The sequence below is a fragment of the Phoca vitulina genome, unplaced genomic scaffold (genome assembly GCF_004348235.1).
Source record: "Phoca vitulina isolate PV1807 unplaced genomic scaffold, GSC_HSeal_1.0 scaffold4, whole genome shotgun sequence".
NCBI classification, from domain to species: Eukaryota; Metazoa; Chordata; class Mammalia; order Carnivora; family Phocidae; genus Phoca; species Phoca vitulina.
In genome coordinates this window covers 13134576-13158622 of record NW_022589707.1, presented here as the reverse complement: position 1 = coordinate 13158622, position 24047 = coordinate 13134576, and the positions used below count along the sequence as shown (strand labels likewise).

Sequence of the window (24047 nt, the reverse complement as noted above, 5' to 3'; positions counted from 1 at the left end):
AGGCTTTTAAAAATTGCTCATTTGGTGTAAGTAAGCACGACCTTAGAATTTAATTAGTAACTCTCTCCACAGGTGACGAACTAGTAAAGTACTTTTCTTCTTAATGACAATTTATTTTTCACCATTCTCTTTACACTGCTTTCTTTTGCTCAGCTTGTACAATTCCCTCTCCTTAATTGTATGGGATTGACTGCAGTGTGTACGCAAATAGCTACTGAAATCCAGAGGAGCCTATAAACTGAAAGCAATACAGATCGCACTACCCTGTTGATCTGCACATTGTGACTCTACCTAACTGATCTCCCTCAGCTCCTCAAGTCACCAAGGCTTTTATAGCTCTCTTCACACTGTGCCAAACCCCACCATTCTTATGAACGCCAAGAGCAAAGTGGATTGAGTAGAGCAAATCAATTCAAGTTCATAATTGGGAAGTTAGACACGAAGACACACTAATCATCAAAGAACTCACATCTCCAAGATGTCTTGGGGAGAAGGGGGTCCTTCATCCTGGAAGATCCCTGGGAGAATCTGGACTCTGCCCTCTCAAACTACGGTCTGGTCTTGCTTCTCACTTCCCTCCCATAGGGCTAATAGACTACTGGAAAACACACATGCCCTGAAGAACATGAAGGCAATCCAGACTCTAATGAAATGACCATCAAAGCAGCTTATCAAAAGTATAAAGTTTGTTTCTATCTAGAGGTGGAATGATAGGACTATCTGATAGCAACACTATGAACATATGAATGAATGGCTCAAAAACATTTGTAAACTGCTTCAGTAACTATGGCTTTCTTACTTCAAAGTAGAAGAAGCACAACTATATGTTAAAATAACTCTTAGAGGTATCATGCTGTAGCTGCTAGATAATAAGACTTTATTTATTCCCTTTTTGGCCAAATGTCCCCAGGAAGTACCATCCTGGGGAAAAGATTCTGCATTTTCAATGCTTAACAATCTTGTAGATTATGAGGTAGCGTTAATCCCATTTTAACACTGGGACCTAAAAAGTTGTATTAGAAGCCAAAAAGAGCTAACTCACCACCCAAAGAGCTAACACACAACCAGCAGGATTTAACTCTTGAGTGTAGAACTAACAAATATTAAAGCTAGCACTGGCTAATGGCTAAAAGCTCAGGTGTTGGAATTACCTCAGATCCAGATGTTTTGGTTGGATATTCTCAGGCAAGTTACTTGAAGCCTCAGGGCCTTCATCTAAACAACAGGACTGACAACCTCATAGGGTTGTCTGTGTGAATAAAATGACATAACCCATGGCAAGTGTCTAGCACATGTAAATGCGCAATAAATGTTACTGTGAGTTACTAGCACAATGATGATGATGCTACAAATAATATCAAGACAGTCAAAACTTGATTCTCATAGGATAGATATATATTATTAATTTAAATGACGAGTGAAGAAGATACCAGGTACTTTGTTGATAGTTAAAAACTATACATTAATTGCTTAAGACATAATTTTATGGTATAAGCTTAGTAAATCTAGGATTTATTCACTGAACTCCTATGTGAGTTGTGGAAAATACAGAGACGAGAGAAAACGACCTTTAACCTCAGGGAATTTATGTGATAAACGCAGATAACAAATCACAATTACCATAAGTGTGGCACCATAAAGAGAGGTATAAAAACACTATGGAACATTCCCTTAGAGATTTGTGGAAAGCTTCCTAAAAACACTTAAGAACCTTCTCTTTGAAAGCTGCCCTGGGCTTCCTCTTATCAAATCACCAATCAGGAATTAACATCCTCCAAGTCTCTTAAATCAACAACCAGGAGTTAATAGTCAGGTCTCTTTCAGTTAGGCCACACACCTAACTGTGACCTCACCAATGTTATTAAAATACAGAAGTTCACTTCACATCTATGTCAATGTCCTTTGATAAAGCCGGCAACCTTTACAATGAAATAGGGACTTGAAAAACTTTTCAAATGGCTTGACTTTCTTTCTCTGTAAAGAGTTACTGCTTTTAGAATACTGGTTCTAAGAAGGGTGAACTTATGTCCAGTTAAATTATACTTATTCCTTCTCATGAGGCAGTGATAGGAGAAAGTTATCTCAGACTCACGGTGAACTAACCAATATGAATATATAGGAGGAGAAAGATCCATTCACACATAGGAATTATTTAATTGATAGAATTTATAAATAGATCAAAGAGGCAAGCCACACTGTAATAGAACTGAATGTGCTCCACGTGCTCAGGGGATTTGGGTTCAGAGTCTCAAAAGAAATTTGTATCAAGTCAATGACAGTGAACAGTTCAAGTAATAAGACTACGAGTCATCTAAAAGTGATCGTGTACATAATGATGGTGTTAATCTAGTTGATGGGGATCACTTTTGGAATGATTCTGTTAAAGACTGGTCAATATTCCCTCTCCAGTAATGATACACCATCTAGTATCTAGTTTATGGTTTCATCATTTCATTTGGTTTAAATAAAGACATGTACTTACACCACTTTTAAACCACAGGCAACCTGGATTTCGCATAATAAGTTAGGTGATTCTACAAGCTATCATAATATTATAATTATTTTTCTTGCAATATGCACTACTGGATTTAGCACTTTTAGATCTTCTAACATGAACTGTATGTAGAATTTCTAATAGAAATGGTGAGACATTACACTTTTCACTGTCAGCACAATACAAGGGGAACTCTTTTTAAAATCTTCTGCATTAAGCCTACAAAATGCTTCATCACTGAGACCTACATCTCTCAAATATTCCTGGAAGAAATCCAATTGAACGAAATTAATGTAGCTACTTCAGGAATGGCAGTAATAAACAAAGACAATTTTACAGAAATGGAGAGAAGACAGCAGGAAGTTGAGCAATACTCAAGTAATTTCATGATTTTTAGTGTTTTGTACACAATGAAAAGTAAGTAGATATTCTTTAATGGCAATGGCTTTTGTTAAGCATTTTCCAGTTTTCAAAGAGCTTTTATATACATCATCTTATCTGGTCCGCCCAATAACTCACAAACGTGAGCAAGGAACAGAGTATTATCCCCACTTCATAGATAAAGAAGCAGAGACCAGAAGAGATTAGGTGACTTGTCAAATAACTAGATGACAGCACCATGCCTTCTGACTCCTAGTCCAGCCTGGAGTTATTAGGTATTAACTAACAGTAGTGTGATTATTCCACCTTAGGATTTTTCTAAGCTCACTGGTACTCCTCAGTTTTCAGTTAAAATTCCTAAAACACTACTTTCCAGCCTTATCTTCAAAAAGGAAAAAATACTTCACCTATATAAAAAGCTGCTGACTGCAATGACTTGACATCATCACACCATCTCCATCTGATCTACCACCATGTGTTCTAACTTGAGGCCAAAAACAACAGTTAGCTGCTGAGCAGACTAGTTTCATCAGCCAAGATCGAATCCTCTCAGTATATCACACTAATCACTGAATGACCTCCATCATTTATGAGAAATGGGTGAATATTTTTCATTGCCTTTTCTTGTACCTGACAGCGATCAATGACAAATCCAAAAGGTACCTAGCACAGTAATACTTGATAGCAAAGAAAACTGTCACTGGGTGGGAAAAAAGCAGGTACTGGGTAAATCACCTCAAAAACTATCAGTCGTTCATTTTACTCAGCTAATATTTACTGTCAGGCACGGTTGAGGTAAACTAACAGCTGACTGAGCGGTTACTCTGCGCGGGACACTACGGTAGGTGCTTTATGAGAATGAGCTCATTTAACAAATCTGTGAGGTAAGTACTATTATATCTTCATTTTACAGCTGAAGAAACTAAAATTTGAAGTAACATGCTACAAAAACTCAGCAGGTAAATGTCTGTTCAGTGCATTCAATCCAAGTCAGAGGCTGTGTTCTAAACCAGGGTTCTACAGACTAGAACTCATGAGTCAGATCCAGCCTGCTCTCTGTTTTTATATAGCCCTAAGAGTGGTTTGGGGGGTGGGGGGTCCAAAGCAGAGTATTTCATGACATACAGAAATTACGTGAAACCCAAGCTTCAGCGTCCGTAATTGGAACGCAGTCGCAGTTGCCGACTGACATACTGGCTACGGCTGCTGGCACGTTACAATGGCAGCGCCGAGCAGCTGAGCTGAGAGCTGAGTAGTCGAGACAGAAACCATACACAGCCAGCGAAGTCTAAAGTATTTCCTATCTGGCCCTTTACAGAAAAATTTGCTCACTCTTGCCATAAGCCATTCCACTTGATGCTTTTTTTATCATCTCTACTTGGATGTCTTAACAAATATCCCAAACTTAAAGTATTTAAAGTCAAATTCCTGATTTTTCTGCACTACCCACAAAAAGATCCATATCTGCATAGTCTTCCTCTATGGAAAAGCCATCCTTCTAGGTATAAAAGCCATAGATCGAGAGTATCCTTGAGTTCTTTCTTTCACTCATGTTCAAAACCATCAACAAGCCTGATCAGCTCTGCCTTTGAAACATCCAACCCCATGCTTCATCCCCTCCATGGCCAGCAGCTGGGCCCAAGCCATCACTATTCCTTTTCTGAATTACCGCCATTACCTCTTCTTAGGTCTGTCTTGCTTTTGTCTTTTGCCTAAGACAAAAGCCAACATGCTCTTCCACTCACAAACCCTCTAGCCTTTCCAACATGAAATACACAGCCCTGCTTCAGGGCTCTGGTGCTGGTTGACTTCCCATTACTGCAGACCTCTTACCAAAAGCCACCTATTAGGCCCTCCCTCTCTACCAGATCCCACACCCTATACTCCAAGGCCCTGGGACTCCTTTTTCTCTGCTTCATTGTTCATCCATAGAATTGCAAACTGCCGTCCACTATATACACTTCAGCTCCCTGAGGACAAAAGTTTAGTTCATTTTCTTCATTAGCATTTCTCTGGCACTAGCCTGGGGCCTGACATGTATTAGGTGATTAAGCAGACATCTGTTCGATGAATGAAGAAATGATCCCTGTATGCAAGAAGCATGCACACTAGTGACGTACAGACACGGGTGAGCATATTTAATGTGTAAATAACTGTACTGAATGGGACTTAATACTGTATTTCTTATTGTATCTACTTTCTTATTAAACATCTTACTCTAAACAACCAAATTTTAGAGGTTTCCATCAAAGGGAAGAAAGATCTAGCTTTGTATGGCCCATGTGTGAAATGATTCTAGACAAATCTACTTTACTGAACGGGGGCACTGATGAGGTGGCTCAAATTCCCATTCTGAAACCCACAGTCTCCTTCTGTTTTAGCTTTAATTCCTGCCTTTACATCTCTGTCAAACTCTAGAGCCTGCCCAGAGGTACTGCCTCAACTCCTCTGAACTCTTCTTCCTAAGTCCTACTGTTCAACTCCTGCCCATTTCTTAGCCACAAATGCAGTGAAATTGAGATTACACAAAGACAATATATCCATTAAAACACTTCCATTTCTACGAACCCACTCAAGTTTCGTCAATGTTAGGGAGAGTCAAGAGTAGCACTCTAGTGTTTGACCTGGAGGCAGTGCAGCTTCTAAACATTTAGGGACAAAATACCCGCCGGGGGGGCGGGGTAGGTAGCTGCAGAGTGATAAATGCCTCATTGAACCAATAACGCGACCATACCCCAAAACAGCCAAAGAAGAAATAACATTCCCTGTGAGAATGATCTACCTGCTTGGCTTCTTCACTTCCTTTTAACTAGGAAAAGCAGCTACAGTTCTAATTATTGGTGCTTAAATAAATATACGGGAAAGTTGCAGATGTGGTTCTAGAAGAGAATCAACGACAAGAAATAGTCATACCCTCTCCTCCAGTCTAGCCAGCTGCTCTTTGTAGAATGCATCCTGCTTCTTTATCACTCGATCTTTCTCTTCCAGCTGCTTAGCCTAAAAAAAGAAATGAAGAATAGACTATATCAAGAAAAAGCAGCAACAGTGAAGCAAAAGTCAAGTATAAATTACATTAGAAATAAGTACATAGAGCTGAAGATTTTTGCAATCTATTAGGTCTCTGCCATAGAACAATATTAATAAGATGATGATTGCTGTATTTAAATGTAAAGGAGTCTATTTTTTTTTTTTTACTGTGACAGCTGTGTCCTACTTTGTCAAAAAGTATCAGAATACAGCACAGTTTTATTTAACTCCTATGGAAGAGTAATTTCAAGGATTAATATTTTGTACAATAAAACTTAGATTTTATTCCAAGCATAAACCACATGGTTATTAACCTTTTTTCTGAACAACAAAATACCTATATGACATTTTCTACATAAATCTTATGTTTGAGAATCCTTAAATTACCCATTGAAACCTGCACCTAAGTACATGTATTGGTGTATTTTCTTTTTTATGAAGCAGTTGTCTTTGGAGCAAGGGGCAAAAACCACTGTAAATGTTTATTTGAATAATTAAAAATTAATAGTAAGAAATAAAAATAGTTAAAGTAATTATAAAACTCTGTCATCCCATTTCTAATTTATAAGATTTTTTCAAAATTAAAAAAAGGTAATAAAAATTTTTTGATACTTGAAAAATAATGATAAAGATGGTTACTTAATGGATGTTTTTCAAGGTTAATAAAAAAATGCATTTTTCAAACTGTTGTTTGTATCTTGATCATTACATTTAAGTGATCTTTATCTCTGAGAACAGACCTCCCTGTCTCACACCCCAAGTTAGAAAAGTTTTTAATATATTTTTGTTCAGTAAATGCTGAATACACACTTGACGAGGAATTTTAAGATATTCAGCAAGTATGCATTTTGGCATTCCCACCCTTATGCCGCATACCACATTTTTTTGCAGGGTGATCAAGGGTCACTTGGCTCAACCTTGTGTGAGGGTGATTTCCACTACCTGCTTAGTTTAAGTGTACCCATTTTACACATATATAGATCATTGCTTTGCTACTTACTTTGTCTTCAATGTCCTGCAGCATGTTAAAAACAAACAACAATTATTTAACAATAGAAGTAGTATTTTTTCCTAATGTCACAAAGAAATCTGATAGATAATATCTAAGATGCAAACCAAAGAAGGCAATAGGGGGAAAAAAAGATCAGAGAACTTGCTTAACTTAGGACACAGTTAAATGTCAGTGTGCCGCTAGAGTTTGAATAGAAGATTTCAGTGAAAAGTTCATGCTGCTTGAAAGCGTATGAATAAATTTAAAAAGATAAAATAATAAGATTACATTAAAATATATTCATATGCAAGTACATAATAATCGATGGCTCCTTGGTACAACATAGTAAAAACCTGACTAGCCTGTCAGGAATATAAAAGAAAAAGTAAACAGAGAAAGAATTTTTAACAAAGCTAAGTGTGAAGAAAGTATGCATGACAATATGATCTACAGAGAAAAGGTATTTCTAAATTCAACATATACACACCCAAAATAGAAATAAAGGAAATGTAAAAGAACGGTTTTATGAGACCCTCTGTTAAAAAAAAAATCATTAAACCAAACAAATAAGCAAATGACAAAAAGAGGAAAAGAAACCACAACATGTAACTATGAGAGTTAAAGTTACTAAAATACAGAACACTAAAAAAAAAAAAAAAAAGCCCTCTACCCCTCCACCAAAAAAGCCAAAAGAAAAATACACAAATGACATACACTGGTAATTCACACACAAAAATACAAATAATAAACACATGGGGAAAAAACCCAACCCTAAGAGAAATCAAAGAATGATAATTAAAATAATGAAATACCATTATTCATCTACTGAACTGACAACAATATAAAATAGTAATAGTAATGTCACAGATACAGGAAAATAAGCTCTTCTATACATGACTGGTCAGAATGTAATTTGATATAACCACTTTTTAAATCAATTTGACACAATGTAATGTTTTTAAAATGTACATATTCACTGAGATCTAAACTCTATTTTTAGGACTTTTTTTTTTTTTTTAAACTGTAGATCTTTTTTTTTTTTTTAATGTTTTATTTATTTATTCATGAGAGTCAGAGAGAGAGAGAGAGAGGCAGAGGCAGAGAAAGAAGCAGGCTCCCCGCCCAGCAGGGAGCCCGATGTGGGACTGGATCCCAGGACTCTGGGATCATGACCTGACTTTTCTTAAGTAATTATGACAATATACAAAGATGTTCAAGATAAAGTTGTTTAGAATTGCAAAGATGCAAAAATAAAAATCAATTTAATGGCTAAATAAAAATATCTTCAAAATATACTAAGTAAAAACGGAACAGATTATAAACAAAAAGGACAGTATAATCTCTTTTCTTTGTAGGGAAAGAAAAAAACCAGAAGGATACTCAACAAAATGTCACAAAAGTTATAGCAGAATGGTAGGTTTATGGGTGATTTCTAGTTATTCTTGCTTCTTTATATTTTCCAAATTAAAAAAAAAATCACATACTTTGTAGTCAAAGGACACAGGAGGGAATTTTCTGAGGTGAGAGAACTAGTCTGCTTGTTGATAATGGTGGTGGTTACACAATTGTATGCATTTGTCAAAACTCATAAAACTACATATCACAAAGAATGAATTTAACTATATAAATATCTTAAAGTGTATACAAATTAAATACACTAAAATTCATGAAAATAACTACATATGAATATATGGATGGATGTGTGCATATATCTTTGCTATTGTTAATCTGCTTATCACTTGGCCAATTTTATTCTAGGCATTCAATCCTAGGAAATATTAAGAAAAGCACACAAGGATTTAGATCTAAGAAAATAAAACCAATGTTACTTAAAGCAACAAACAAATGGGAACAATAGAAGGTTGTATAAATAAGATTTGGTCCAACAGGATACTGATTATAATTTTAGTCCAGACACAATGACCAAATATTCAGAGCCATTAAAAAAATAATGGCTTGGAAAAAAGTATCTATTATGCCAAGATATTAACAGTGGACAGGATATGCATAGTGGGATATTTTTCATTTGGACTGTTCTTTACTTTCTAAATTTTCTAGAATGAACAATTACTACTTCTGTAATCAGAAAAAATATTTCTTAAACATGAATATCACATACATGTATCCCTGACTACGAGATGGAAACATAATATGAGATAGAAGCTCAGAGTGAGGTATTTAGTAATTATATTAACAACCAAATTGTTTTAACAACTTGAACAATTATTTATAGCCTGGAAATTCTCTTACCTACAAAATCCTTAATGTACCAGCACTTGATTCTCTCTCCCATTCAATGTATGACATTACCCACCATGGTTCTTAAAACACTTGCACTAAATGTTTCTTTCGTTCACAGATAGTGCACAGTGAGACATTTTTTTAAAATGCAAAGAAAAAGTAATAGGTATTCTATTATGGTCATTTAGAAAACACTCAAGAATTCAATAGTACAAATATATTGCTTAAGCCTACTGAGGACTACATGCACCAAAAAATTTGATTTTGAGGAGCAATGTAAATAAAGGATATATAGTAATATCCTCATTTACTTTTCTAAGATGTAATCTTTGAAAAAATTTAAAGCAACATGTGAAAAGGTCAGATATACGCACTAAAAAGGAACTACCTCCAAAGACCCAAAACCACCAAGCTATGGTCTAACATCACAAATCTTTCCCTAGACAGCCAACAGAATCAATAGTTTGAGATCCACTGGGGAGAATAACAAAGCAAGAAACACGGCCACAGCACTTTAACGGCACATTGCTTTGAAACAGTTAATGTGATGCTGGGAGGGAAAGTCACACAATATGAATCCTGAAACTTAAATAAGCCTGGAATACATTGACTAAGCTAATAGCTGCCAAGGATGGAGAGTCACACTCAACTTACGAAAAAGCAGTAAACCAAATGCAAGGAAATAAAACTTCTACGTATAACTCTCTAACAGAGAGAGAATCATTTTAAATGAACAAAAACAAAGAGGATTACAACATTACTTATTGTTATAGAACCATTTCTTAGGGAAAAAAAAGAATATAAAAAATTTCCCCTCATTTCTTGTTTACTATTACTCTCACTACCAGAAATGTGCACTGATTAGTTTTCAGATCCTGTTAGATTCGGGATAACATGATTGGGCTTGAAAACATGACAGAACTTAAGTGGATCATTATGGAAAACTAGAGCACCCCATATGCAAGAGACACAAAGAAAATAAGGAAATCAAGTTTTCTTTAAGAAACCCAACACATAAATATTTCAATGTTTTAACTCCGTGTTGGTAGCTAGATTCAAAATGAAGTTCCCATATGTTAACTTCTTTAAGACTTGCTTCTTTTCAGAAAGGATCTGAAGGTGCTTATGACAAAGAATATAATACGGTCAACAGAAGTAAAAACTGGGATTATGGATATGACATACTGTGCTGGTGGGAACTTTACCTTCCCACGTATATTCTTAGGTAACTCTTCATAGCGAAAGGTTTTTGGCATAGTAGCTCAGCCTTCTTAGCCCTGGTTGCTCCTGAGGACTACGGTGTGGCACAGGGTACATGGCCTGGAGAACCTGGTGACATCACAATCACCTAGCTCAGAGGTTGTATTGTTACCTTGGACATCAAGTACAAGGCATGTTAAAGAAAGATTCTGGGCTAAAGCTCGTACACTTGATTTTATTTTATTTTTATTTTTTAAAGGTTTTTATTTATTTATTTGAGAGCGAGAATGAGAGAGAGAGAGAGCACATGAGAGAGGGGAGGGTCGGAGGGAGAAGCAGACTCCCTGCTCAGCAGGGAGCCCGATGCAGGACTCATCCCGGGACTCCAGGATCATGACCTGAGCTGAAGGCAGTTGCTTAACCAACTGAGCCACCCAGGCGCCCTAAGCTTGTACATTTTAAATGACAAAGTTCCTTGAAATGCCAGTGCTCAATTTTAATAGCTCAAGGGAGAAAACAAAGCAGGTACCTGCTCAATTTTCCAATGGAGGATACTATGAAGCCAGAGATTACTAGGGTTGAGAAAAGGCAACAACTGTAAATCAACCTAAATAGGAAATCCCTATAATGATATTTCCTATCATTCTAAATCTTATAACAAATCTGAAACACACACATAATGGATGGAGAAAGATTTAATCTTTCACAATGATATGGATAATCTGTGGCAAAGATCAATCTCTATCTTATAACTCACATAAGCAAATAAGAGCAGGAAAAAGAGCTTTATTCCTCGTCAGAACTACAAAGAACACAAAATATATAGGAACCTAATAAAAGTATATGCTAACATAAAACAAAGAGAGAACTGAATGATCCAATGGGGCTGAACCATAAACTTGTAAGGTAATAATACATTTAGAAGCTGTAGAACATGATCACTGTTCACTGGGGATACCAATTAGCCGTAACAAAATAATTAAAGTAGCCATGCATTCAATTAGCTGAATACTACACTTCCGTTATAAATGAGAAATTACATAGGGTTCACTGAGCCTTTATCAAGTGGCATTGGTAAACAAAGAATCATACTCAAAAGCACTGTTTTGCGAGCCACATTATAAGGTGACATTCAAAAGGGTAACTCATCTCGGTGAACTTAAATGATGCCCAACCTATTATCAACCTTAGCACACTGTTCAATGACTACTTAGAGGCAGAAGCTATGAGCAAAGCCCAGCTTGAAATGTTAAACTACACTTATGTGCACAAACACAGTGAGGGCTGGCTTAAGTTGAATATAGACCAAGACTTAGCAATAGACTTCCTAAATCTGGAACTCCTATCCAAGCCTCCAGGGCTTTATCAGTCCATTTGGTTCTGTTTTGTCTTCCCAAGAAGAGCTTCCGGAACTCTCCTCTTCATTTCACCTTTTTTCACGCTGATGACATACTGGAAACAGCCTACTGAATATGTCCTCTGCCACTTTGGGGCATATCTGCTTATTTTCTTGAAAAAAGCGAGCAGAGGCAGGTAAGTAGTTTTTGAAATTAAAAAGTAAAGCCAACAATGAGTGAAGAGAGAATGTTAGGTACATAAATTTAGAACAGAAAGCAACCTAGTGTGCTTTGCTTTAACTTTTTCCAGAAGTTCTCTCCTAACATTTGTGCAGAACATGGTATTTGACAAAATAAGTAAAATTAAGTGCTAGATGAAATCAGAAATGGTTTCACAAGCCTTCTTCTATAGCTTTAGAGAGGAAAAATAATTTTTTAATCATACATTCACTTCTCCAGTTTTCTAGTTTAATTCAGAACTTACTATGACAGATAGTCGAAAATCTACTTGGTGGGGAGTCAGGAGACCCAGATACCCATTGCAACTCTGCTAAATCACCATGTGACCACACTGACTCACCCCAGCCCCATCCATGTTCTAAAACCCATCTTTAATGTTATTCCTTCATGTAGCTATTGCCAAGTCATAACCTGCTGCCTCTCCCACTTTTGCACCTAATAAAACTTTTCAACAGGTCTCTTACGGTAACCTGTTTTTTTTAAAGATTTTACCTTTAAGTAATCTCTACACTCAACGCGGTGCTCGAACTTACAACCCCGAGATCAAGAGTTGCACGCTCCACTGACTGAGTCTGCCAGGCCCGCCTTATGGCACCTGATTTTGACTTTGCCTTGTATCGTACGTGTTTATCTACCCACGGTCCCTCTCTCAACTGTAAACTCTGAGACAGGAAAAGAGATTTACTCCTCTCTATCTGGATCTCTGGCTCAACCTAGGTCTGTAGCTTCCCACAAAGGAAAGACTCAGGACATGGCAGCCCAAATGAAAACAAGTACACTGAGGTAAAGAGTCTGTAGGAAGTAGGTAGACACCAGTTCTGGGGAGCCAATCTGTCACGGCATCTGTGATTTACTTCAAAATACACAGTGTGACATTATGTGTCCACGTTCCTTAGGTTAAGCTCTGAACCAGACGCTGCCAGCATGCTACTCAGGCACGCAGAATGCGGGAGCCATCAGCAAGTACTCCTACTGGAAGCTCAAAATTGGAAGCTGAAAAAGTAGAGGTGGCTACTACACGGGCGTCACTCATGCATGCCTTGATCAATAATGATGTTTTGCTACTTAGCACAATGACTATTGGAAATGAGATTTTATTAGTGAAAATGGTTCATTAACTTGCATGATAAATGTTAGATATGGGTTCTTTCTAGTTAGTAAAATGAAAACTCAAAAAGATATCAGGGTTAGCTCCCATAAGGATATTCCTACCTCTGCCGTGTGACTGGTCACGAGACAACGTGAGGTCACGACAACAAAGCTGTTGTGGTACCTTTAAGGTATGGTACCTTAGGCCTGACACTTGACAGTCCTGTATCCAGCCACTGGTTGAGGACAGAGATTCTCACCTTTGGCACTGCTGACATTTTGGGCCAGACCACTCGTTGCTGCGGAGAGCCGTCCTACACACTGCAGAATGCGGAGGGGGACACCTGGCCTCTAGTAGCCAACAGTACCACCCCAACTCTGAGCTGTGACAACCAAAATTGCTTCCAGGCATTGCCAAAACTGCCCCAGGTGAGGACCACTGGTTTAAGAGGATTGTCGGCTGTCTGAGGCCAAGTACAAGCAGCCTCGTCTGCCCCAAGTAACCCTCTTCCTGAAAAACAAACAAACACTTAACAGACAACTGGGACTTCACCGAGTTTTACTGAATGGGTTGTATGAATCATTTTGTACTGCTTGTTAAGAAAGTTTTCTTCAATAAACGTCTGTTGGTATTACAGAATCGAGCTGGAGTCTTGCTCACATTATAAACTGGTAGGGTTGCACTGCAAAGGTATAATGTATAAAAGCAACAAGAGGGGCTCACATACATGTAATGCATCATATCCCAGTGAAAGAGAAAACTGGAAATGTTAGTTCTTTATTTTTGAACTAAGTATAAAAAGCATAAAACAGGTATATAAGTTCTCTCTTTTCTCTGGCTCCCTGAACAAAACGGAATCAATGCCTATATAAGCTCGGATTTTGAATCCATGTAACTGATGCTCAGTTCAGGAAGAATGGATATTCAGTTAACATGAACTGATGCGAGTTGTTTGATATTTGTTCTGCTTGGGTACCTGATATTAAATATTTTATGTATCATTCCTGAGAACAGGCATATAATGATTCCATTATAATTTATAACTTTCAATGTTACAAAGCAACATGAAATTTCAACATGAAAGGCACTAAAATATACCACTTCATCAGTTCAGTGTTGTATATTCCATGCTCCCCCACCCCAAGACCCATTTAAAGGAAGAACAGCCATCACGATATCCAGCACATAAGAAACATTAAATAAACGCTGAATCAAAAGTGAAATGAACTGTTAGGAGTTCAGAGTTCTCAAATAAGCAGCTTTAGCTTCTCTAATGAACACTCACTTTAGCTACTACATGTTTATGAAATACACAAGAGAATGTAAACATGCATCAAGTCTAAAAGAAAAGACCATCTGAATCAAAAACAAAGTTCCAGAAGACCAAGTTCTATGAAGAAATGAGAACGCTATGTCACAGAATCATTAGTAAGCTTAGAAACTTTAAGGATAAGAAGGATCTCTGAAAGAAGGAAAAGTGGTTTATAAAAAGGGCCACATTCAATAAAACTACTGTGTGATTACATGGACTCAGAGCAGGAAGGGGCTTTTATTATCAAATTCAGCTGCAGAAAAGATGGGCTTATAAACCACTGAATGTTACCATTACATGTAACAGCAGAGTGGTTTTAACTCTAGACCACAGCTGATATGGTACAGAGTGGAAAGAAGCAACAAGCACTGGGAATTATATAGCCAAAGGTGCAATTATACTAAAATGTCTCTCTTCTTATTCCATATTGTGGGGAATAATACTTCCATTTCCAGGCACTTATGTATAATCTTGTTTTACCATGGAGATTAAAAATCTCAGAAGCACTCTAACACAGAGATGCTAGCTCAACCCCATTACTTGTGCCAAGACATTTGGTGTCACTGATCTGACATGTAAGTTGGACAGAAACACAGAGACAATTACTGCACAACTTCTGGTTCCTTTTCTTTGTATTAACTTGTGTTTGTTCAATTTAAACTTAGGCTTAATGTGTACACGATCAGGACAAATTGGCTGGAGTCGACCTCTCCTCTTAGAATCTATTTCACATGCACAACTTGGAAAAAAAACAAACAAAAAACCCAAAGATCATCCAGCTCATGTATCAGGAAGCAAGCAAGGCTCCAAGTTCCTTGTTGACTAAGGGAATCCTTAAGGTCAGGGACAGAGTTGGCTCTGGGACCCGTCTCTTGGAGGCAGTGCACTCCCATCAACTCCCTGACTGTATTTCTTTTCATTTTGGCTTGACATTAAGGGAAGACAATGTAAAAGTGACTAATCAAAAATTCGTAGTTATTTTCAACAGTACTCTACATAAAGAGATTTTTAAGATTTGCTGTAATGGTTAACGTAGACTATTCTAAAAATGTCTTCGAAACCACCTATCTGCCATGTCAGTTCAGGTCCGCTCGGATGCAGATGCTGAGACAGAATCAGAAGTAGAAGAGATGTACTGGAGGAAGGATAAAGGAGAGAGGGAAGAGCACTGGCAGAGAGAACTTCCGACGATGCTCTAGGTCTGACACCTGGGATGTGAGACCAGGACGGAAGGAGACAACACTGTACCTCTGAGAAAACCGGGCCAGGATGAAAAGGAGCCTCAGAGCAGAGACCATCCAGTAGAGGAATCCTGCGTCAGGCGAGATGGCCCAGCTCTAGAGGTCCTGCCATGTGCTACAAGCCTGGTGGGGGCATGGCCTGGGGATGCACCCTGCAGAAGGTTCCCAGCTTGTGGCTGCTTGAGGCTTGCGGCCAACTGCACCCTTCGCAGCAGGTTCTCTCCTAGAAAGACAGCCCAACGACACACTCCCATGGCTGTCACAAAACTTTGACAATGACAACAAACTCTGACCAGGTCTTAAACCTCAGCTTCCAGTTCAAACAGAAAGTAAACCAGCAAACAAGAACGAGGTTCTATCTGTTAGAATACATCAGATCTCTTTGAAATTTCTCCACTCATGCAGGCCAGGCTAAGTAAATCCAACTGGACCTCTAGAATACGATTTGATCCAGAAATCCTGTGTAGCAGGAATAGCAACAAAATAGTCATCAGACAGTTAAAGCTTTCATTCCAGGTTGGCTGCTAACTCATGATCTTGGGCAAGTTCCTTAACCTTTTGGGGCTTGTTTCCTTTTTTGTAAAATTAAGGGGATAGGCTAGATAATATCCAAGATCCCTGTAACATTCACATTTCACGCAGTACATTTACCACAACATTTCTCCTATTATTCAATTTGAATCTACTCGACAACTAGGCCAGAGGAAATTCAATGAATGCGTATGTTCTGCTGCCAAACTGCTAGGATGCTACCAACACATATTGAACAACATTTGGAGATGACGGTGTGTATGTGACACCTGGCTGCCAGGGGCAGACGCTGCACGGCAGCAGTGACACTTCCTCCCCGCCTGACTCGGCATCGGTGGTGGGTTTTCGGCTACTGGAGGAGTGATAGGGCTCTGTCTCAGCAATACTTGCAGGGCTGCTTCTTGAACCGGACGCTACCTGTCAGACTCAAACGGTTAAGACAGACGGTAAAATGGGCCGCTTTCTAAAACAAGTTCAACTCACTGGTGCCAGCCAAATCACACTAGCTCTCGTTTTCTACGGAAAAATGAGTAAGCTCAGAAAATAACAGGGCATCTTTATCTCATTTACAGGCTTTAAAGAGGATGGTACAGTGTAATTACATCACATGCACATTCAGTTTATGCAAATCCAACTACCCACTGAAGGTGGGAGAGAGGAATTTAAGTAGAGCACAGGATGCTACCCACTCCATCGGGAAGCCTGGGACTGCTGCACTCCCGGCCTCTCTCATTTCCTGCCCAGTGAATGGAATTCTAGTGGTTCAAGATAATATAGTTTTCACTCACAAATCCTTAAATAAAAGCCAACATTTCATCTAGTGCTCAACTGAAGAAGCCTAGTGACCTAATAATAGAAGAAAAATAGCATGGCTAGACTCTTAAGAATAAATTAGAACAAAAGAAATCTTGGCCTCATACATGAGTTTTGTTTTTTGGGTTTTGTCTGTTTGTTTGGTTTGGTTTGGTGTGGTTTTAGTTTTACTGACTTGTAATGGACAAATAATATTCACATGCTGATTTTAAAACTAAATCCTTAAGTAAGATGTGACTCCACTGTATTCCAAGAAAACTGGAATTGGGAAAGTTAATAGAAGGATAAAAATATTTTTAAAACATTCCTCAGCAATGGCCACTGGTAATGAAAGAATGAAGGAGTACCTGGTGCTTCATGACATCCCATTTTTCCCCAAACCTGATAGGGAGGGGGTTTTTAAAAATCTTTAGCCTCTGTATAAAGCCCCTAGCTTAACTGATGGACTAAATGAAACATGAGATCATGGGAACAACGAATGATGAAACTGAAGCTTGAACAAAGCAAAAATGGAAAGAAGTCTTAGAGAGGAGGAATGAAAAGAAGAGAATGCACCCAAACCATGAATCATCCAAATGGAAAGCAGTAAAGTACACCAGATAGACTGTAAATAAGCCACTTCTATTCGGGGATCAAGCTGGTTGAAGAGGGATGAGAAGGTAGCCATTATCTGCTCGGGGGTGGGCACACTGAATCAGACCTCTTCTCATTCCCTGAGCGTGGCTAGCTTAGATTTAGCATTGTCCTCATCCCTATTTGTACACTGGTGTGGAACGACCACAATGAAGCAGAGAATTCTGGATTCTCAAATTCCAGAATCCCTTAACACACCGGGGAGTGCCTTTCATCAAAGGTTTGCTGAACAAGGGACTCAGGAATGGACATAACCAAAATATCAACTCACAATTCTTAACATCTTTGATCACTTTTAAGGACCTAAAACTACATAATCACTTTAGAAAGCTTCATTCCACAGCAACGTGAAGTAAGGGGTATGGGTTTACATCTACTTTTTGTTTGTTTTAAAGATGTATTTATTTTGAGAGAAAGAGAGCACGCACAAGCAGGGAATGTGCGCAGGGCTTGAACTCATGACCCTGAGATCATGACCTGAGCCAAAAGCAAGTCAGACGCTTAACCAATTAAGCCAAAGTGACTTCCCAACTCTTTTTTTTTGTTTTTTTTTTGTTTTTTTTTTACATTTAAGAGAACAGTTACAGACAAGAGACTTGCCTGAAATTCACAGCTGGAATAGCTGTCTCGTGAAAACAGAATTTCTGACTCTTCCCACTACAGCTCACCAGGCAGACACTTCTCTAGGTTTGGACCCAAGAATGAAAATCAACCTCATGATTTTGACTTGGTTTTGCCTGCTAGGAAGTCAGAATATTATTATTTGACATGGTATCCTGCCTGCCTTATAGTTATGGCTATCTTATTATATGTTATCTTTCCAGCTTAAAAACCATCCTCCTGTGTGATTTTCATTCATCCGTCATTTGATCGGATGCCAGAAAGCTCCTAGCAACTGTTCAGACTGAGAAGCTAAGTGATCCGATTCCAGCCCCAAGGAAAGTGACCCCCACCCTCAAGCCTCTTAAACCAAATGCAAGTAAAAAAGAATATCTTAATGACAAACTGTGAATGACATCGGATGCCATATTTATCAGCTATCAAAAATACTCAGACAAAAAGAGGAAGGATCATATACATCTGAAGCAGGAACATGCCTTAGGAACCAAGGTCTTCAGATGTTAAAGATTCTGGGACAGCTCTACTCACATAAGATCATAAACTTACTTAGTCATGGGTTAAGAATATAATACAGGTTATCTTGACTCACATTTTAAAGTTGACAGATTAAACAATATGTCAAAAAAAAAAAAAAAAAACCTGCCTGTGAATAAGAAAAAAGAATCCAAAAATAAAAATTCTTACTGTTCCAAACATAACATCACTGCTCCCTCCCCTACCCCCTACAATGCACATGCACATTAAAAAGCATGCATTTGCATGGGGGATCATCTACAGAGCTTCTAAGTGGTGTTTACAATCTGGGATGAGCTCTGCAGGAGTGGCCAAAGATATTACAGACCACAAATCAAAAGAGCTACGTGAAAATAAAGTCACTGAAGGTAATGGATATATATGTTAAGCATAAATACACCACGTGTAAGTCATTTAGTATGGTAAAAGAAATCTTGTGCTGAAAGCTCTGGCTTGGTTCTTTAAACTTTTACAATATCAGCCAGCTATTCTATTTTTTTAATGTTGAATGTTTTGTGATCCTTGCCATTTGTCACCGAGCACAGAATATTCCAGGCTCCAGTAAAGAATTAGTGCTTTTTTTTTTTTTAATGAACTAAAAAGGCAGCCTGTTTGCTCTGAAAAATGGCTACCACCTGCTATTAATCTGAAGCTGAAAACAAGCAGTGTAATGACATTTAGCAAGTTAACAACCCCCCCCACCTTCCTCAAAGAAGAGCAAAAGTGACATTTCATAATCTTCTCAAAAATTTTACAAAAGTTCTGAGATATGGATTTATATTTTACTAATAATAAACTGCAAATGACATATGAGATTATTAAAACCAGATACTGTGCCCCTGCAGAGTGACAAGCCTGGTTTAAGTGCTGAAGGAATTCCCTCTCAAGTCCCCCTATCTTTTTCCTTTATTTTTTTTGTCTGGTGTCAGATGAATACAAGCAGTAATGATGACATGATCAAGGAAGAGTTGACAACTGGCTGAATATTTGTAAAAAGACTGTTTAACTGATCTTTGCAACAAGCTATATTTTGTCCTACTGGAGCTTTCTGTCTCCTGAGGTAGCCTGTATCCTCAAGAGCTGAAATGTACCATAAAGCTGTTAATTTATGTATTCTCCAAATAGTTCCTGGAACACTTTGGAGAACTCTTCCAATTTGGTTGGTAGAAAAACCTGGCCACCAACTTACTCAGCTCTAACTAAGCATATAACCATGATCTAAGCAGACTACACAATTCATGACAGTCCATAAATGACTCTGGGGCCCTGTGAACATGTCTCTTCCTGGGCTAAACGCTAAGATAATTGACCTATCTGAACAACAGAATCAGCTTAACGTATCTATTCATTTATTCAACAAGCCCTCAATGAAACCTATTTTTTATGAAGCTTCTCCAACACTGCACTAGACTTGGTAGAATACAATAGCCAAATGCATCTCCATGACCACAAACCACAACCCCAAAACTCTGATTTGCATAGAACTATAAAACCAGCAACAATCCATTATTTTCTTCGAGCGCTGTGTTCTTCAAGAATTTACAAACTGGGGTGGAGGGCAGTGCATGGGTTGTACAAACAAACAACCATAATGAAAGATAATATATGATAAGGGCAGTGAGTACTACAAAGAAAATAAAGGATTCCATCAGCTGGACTGAACTTGAAAGCTCGATGAGTAGGATTTAGATGGGCAGAGATGGAGTCAAAGGCCACTGCAAGAAAGGGGACAGTAATCAAAGGTACAGAGGAAAGAAGACAGGAGGCCTGGGCACGTAGAGCAGCTGAAGAGGGAATTACAGTAGGAGGGTCAGAAAGTAAGTGGGGACCAGCCTGCAGGAAGACAGAACTGTCGGGCTAAGAGGTCTGGACTTCATCCTGTAGGCCATGGGGGGCCTCTAAAGGTTTTTAAGTGTGATGAAAACAGTATTTTAGGAAGATTAATCTTGGTGTATATAGGATGGATTAGAAAGAGGGGAGAATGCCAGTGGGGAAACAATTAAGGGGGCTGTTGAAAGGATCCAGGTGTGAGATAACAGAGGCCTACATGTGCTGAATGGCAGTTACGTTTCCACCAGCGCTTTCTAAATACCCTCTAAAGTAAATATATAAATTCCAGGGAGAGGACAGTGCACAACTGAAAGAACAAACCATTCTCCAAAACATAGGGGGGGACATGCAAGGATTAACAGAGTGCGTACTGTTAGCCACGCCATGGAAAATCTCCACGTAGAAACGGCCACTGAAACCATGTAATTTGGAGTTAGGCCCCTGATACATCTGATGTCAAACACACCATTCTAAAATAAAACTAACTGGAGAAGAAGATGTAATTATGAAAGAGGATGAAAATTGGGACATGTCATCATGAGCTATTAGGCATTATCTTCTTTAAACACCAATGGCACTTGGAGGTTGAAAATCTGGTGTTGAAGAGAATTATGCTGCCATCACAAGGAAAAATACAACTGGGAGCTCTCTCCATGTCCAGCTCAACACAAGCACCAATGCCCTCCCATCAAGAAGTTCAAATCTGCTCCAGTCTAACACTAAATTTTAAGTCCTTTAACCTAAAGACTACTATATAAAACCTATTACCTTAGAAAAATCATGATGGTTCTAGATAAATTTTAAAATACCCTAATTTTAATATTTCCTCAGATTTTTCACTAACATGTTGTTTAGTATGCCACTTTTAAAATGTGGGTCAAGGAAACCTGTATTCCATTCTTAACTTGTGATTTAACTAGCTTTCTGACCTTAAAAGCATCCTTTAATATCTCAGGACCTTGGTTTCTAAGCTATGGTCGAAAAGTTAAAACTCCAGACCCTCCGCCGAGGAATTTCAATAGATGGTTAAGATGCCGGTAGGTGGGTCAGAAGCATAAGCCTTTGTCCTGCGTGCTGGGCGCAGGACACGCTGGCTCCTTTAGGTTTCCATGGACAATTCAACAAAACAGAACATAAACCAAAGGGACAGATCCCTGAACTCAGAGAGTCTGGAGAAAGCCACTTTTAATAACCACGATTAATAAAAACTAATAGTTGTATAGCACTTAGGAGTTTCCAAAGTTCTTTCATATTTATTACATCATTTAATTCTCAAAACAATGCTAGGACTAAATTAAATTCTCCAAGCTACACCTAGAGTGCTGCATAGCACAAAAATAGCAAAATAAACCCTGAGAAAGTTATCACCCCAATTTTTTAATTTTTTCATCTCTTTATTTTTATTATCACCCCAATTTTACAGGAGAGCACACTGAGGGTCACAGAAGTGGGAAGAAATGGCCAAGTCACATGGCCAATAAATGGTCAAGATGTTTTATATCCACAACTCTTATTATTACACAAGTACGTTTATCACCTTCTCTACAAAGCCACACCCAGGCTCTACTGACCATTCCCTTTTATGAACTCCCACGGCACTTGCAGCCTGAGGCACCAATTCATTCAGTAATAGTTATGAAAAAAACTTCTATGTATGAGGCATCCTACAGAGTGCTGTTGCTTAGCGGTGTATTAGTCAGTTTGTTGTTGAGATACATAAAAAGTTACATGGGTAAATAAAAATCACATGTACTACTGGGTACAAAACTTATCCTGGCTCAGCCTACTTGCAACTTCCAGACAAACCCCTTGTTCTCCTACCCACTGACTTAGTGCCTCTGGAGTGACCTCACAGGACTGATTCTTGGCTCTCCATACCCCTCTTTTCTAAACCACCTCCTCAAGCAGGTTAAATGTTTAAAACTGTATGCAGCAGAACATTTTCGGCATGAGTGAGTTTTTACCTATACACCCAATCTGACAAAAGAATTTAATATACATGCAATTTGAGTAAACTAATAATCAAACATTAATGTGTCCTACCATATCCTTTTTATTCCCATTTTTCCCCTCAGTTACTACCCACATTTTCATCTTCAGCTGCTTCTTTGGTAACAGAATAAAAGTCAAATACATCAGCCTAACTAGAAACCTGTTGTATCCATAACTCTTCTTCATCCCCTATATGCAACTAATCACAATATCCTATCTATTAGTATTTCATGTACCACCCTTAGGAATTTTTTTTTTTTAAGATTTTATTTATTTGAGAGAGAGAATGAGCGAGAGAAAGAGCACAAGAGCAGGGGAAGAGTAGAGGGAGAAGCAGACTGACCTACAGTGCGGGGAGCCCTATGTGGAGCTCGATCCCAGAACCCTGGAATCATGACCTAAGCCGAAGGCGAACACTTAACCGACTGAGCCACCCAGGTGCCCCCACCCTTAGGATTTTTGTGATATCCATTTACCACCATTTAAGACCTACTGCTATTGATTTGATATTTTTCTCTAACCTAGCTCACTTTTAAAGGTTCAACAATTTTAAGAGAAAACTTTACATAACTACCATAATTAGAAAACCAGATTCAGCTGTCATAAATAGAAAATAATAGGGAAAATACACTGAAAACAATTTCTGGTTAGAAAACACTGCCCAACCCAAGATTCTGAGCTGAGACATGCTCCCTTCTCCTTGTGAAAAAGGTAAATTAACTATGCTAGTGGTTGAAGACAAAGTATCACCAATGATGTTGGCAGTAAATTACTCAGGGGTTAATTATATATAATCCACAGCCAGAACTCCTGGGTTGGAATTTTAATTCCTCCACCTACTAGCTATGTGATTTAAGGCAAGTTATTTTAACCTCTCGGTGCATTAGTTTCATCATCTATAAAACGGGAATATTAATAGTACCTCCCTTATAAGGTAGTTATGAGGTAAAATGGATTAGTATTTGCAAAATGCTTAAATCGTTACTATGTGTTTGTTAAACATATAGTATAACTACCAGGTTCTGCTGAAGAGCACACAAGCATAGCAACAACTCGCAAGTCACAACAAACAACACTGTATCATGTGATGAAAATTCCAAAACATTGATAAATCAAGATACCAGGTATGTCAAGGACACATGCCAAAAGAGGCTTGAGAATGAGTATGTAGAGATTTCAACTAGAGTGAAGGAAATGAGCCCTGCCTTTCCTCTGCTTGGACTAGACCAGAGATTTGGCCACTCCCCAGGTTCAACAACCTCCGGTAAATGTAGTAGGCATGTCAAGGATGACAAAGCCCTGCTTCAAGGATCTAGAAATCTAAAGAGGGACAGACAGATGATTTTTAAAAATCACAACATAATATGATGATAAAGGTAGTGGCATGGAAATCAGACAAGGGGAAAATTATGCCAATGGAGTCAGAAAAGGCTTCACCAACGAGTTCAACACTGAGATGGGTCCTAGAGGCTGAGTAGCTATTCATCCACCAGACAAGAGAAAGGGCAGTCCAGGCTCAGAATGCAGGAAGCCTAAAGGTGGAAAAGCAGGCTATGTTCA

The 24047-nt window shown here is 38.4% G+C and overlaps 1 protein-coding gene across 4 annotated transcripts in view; it reads right to left on the bottom strand.

Annotated features, from left to right (window-relative positions):
* Nucleotides 1-24047, bottom strand: part of CHCHD3 (coiled-coil-helix-coiled-coil-helix domain containing 3) — a 270756-nt gene that overhangs the window by 87544 nt on the left and 159165 nt on the right. For 2 of the 4 annotated variants that reach the window (XM_032401548.1, XM_032401547.1), the window contains exons 5-6: nt 6903-6917; nt 5789-5872 (exon numbers count right to left, since the gene is read on the bottom strand). In XM_032401548.1, the coding sequence (XP_032257439.1) occupies nt 5789-5872; nt 6903-6917 (99 nt within the window). The remainder of the gene's footprint in view (nt 1-5788; nt 5873-6902; nt 6918-24047) is intronic. The other 2 variants (XM_032401550.1, XM_032401549.1) reach the window with 1 other exon arrangement.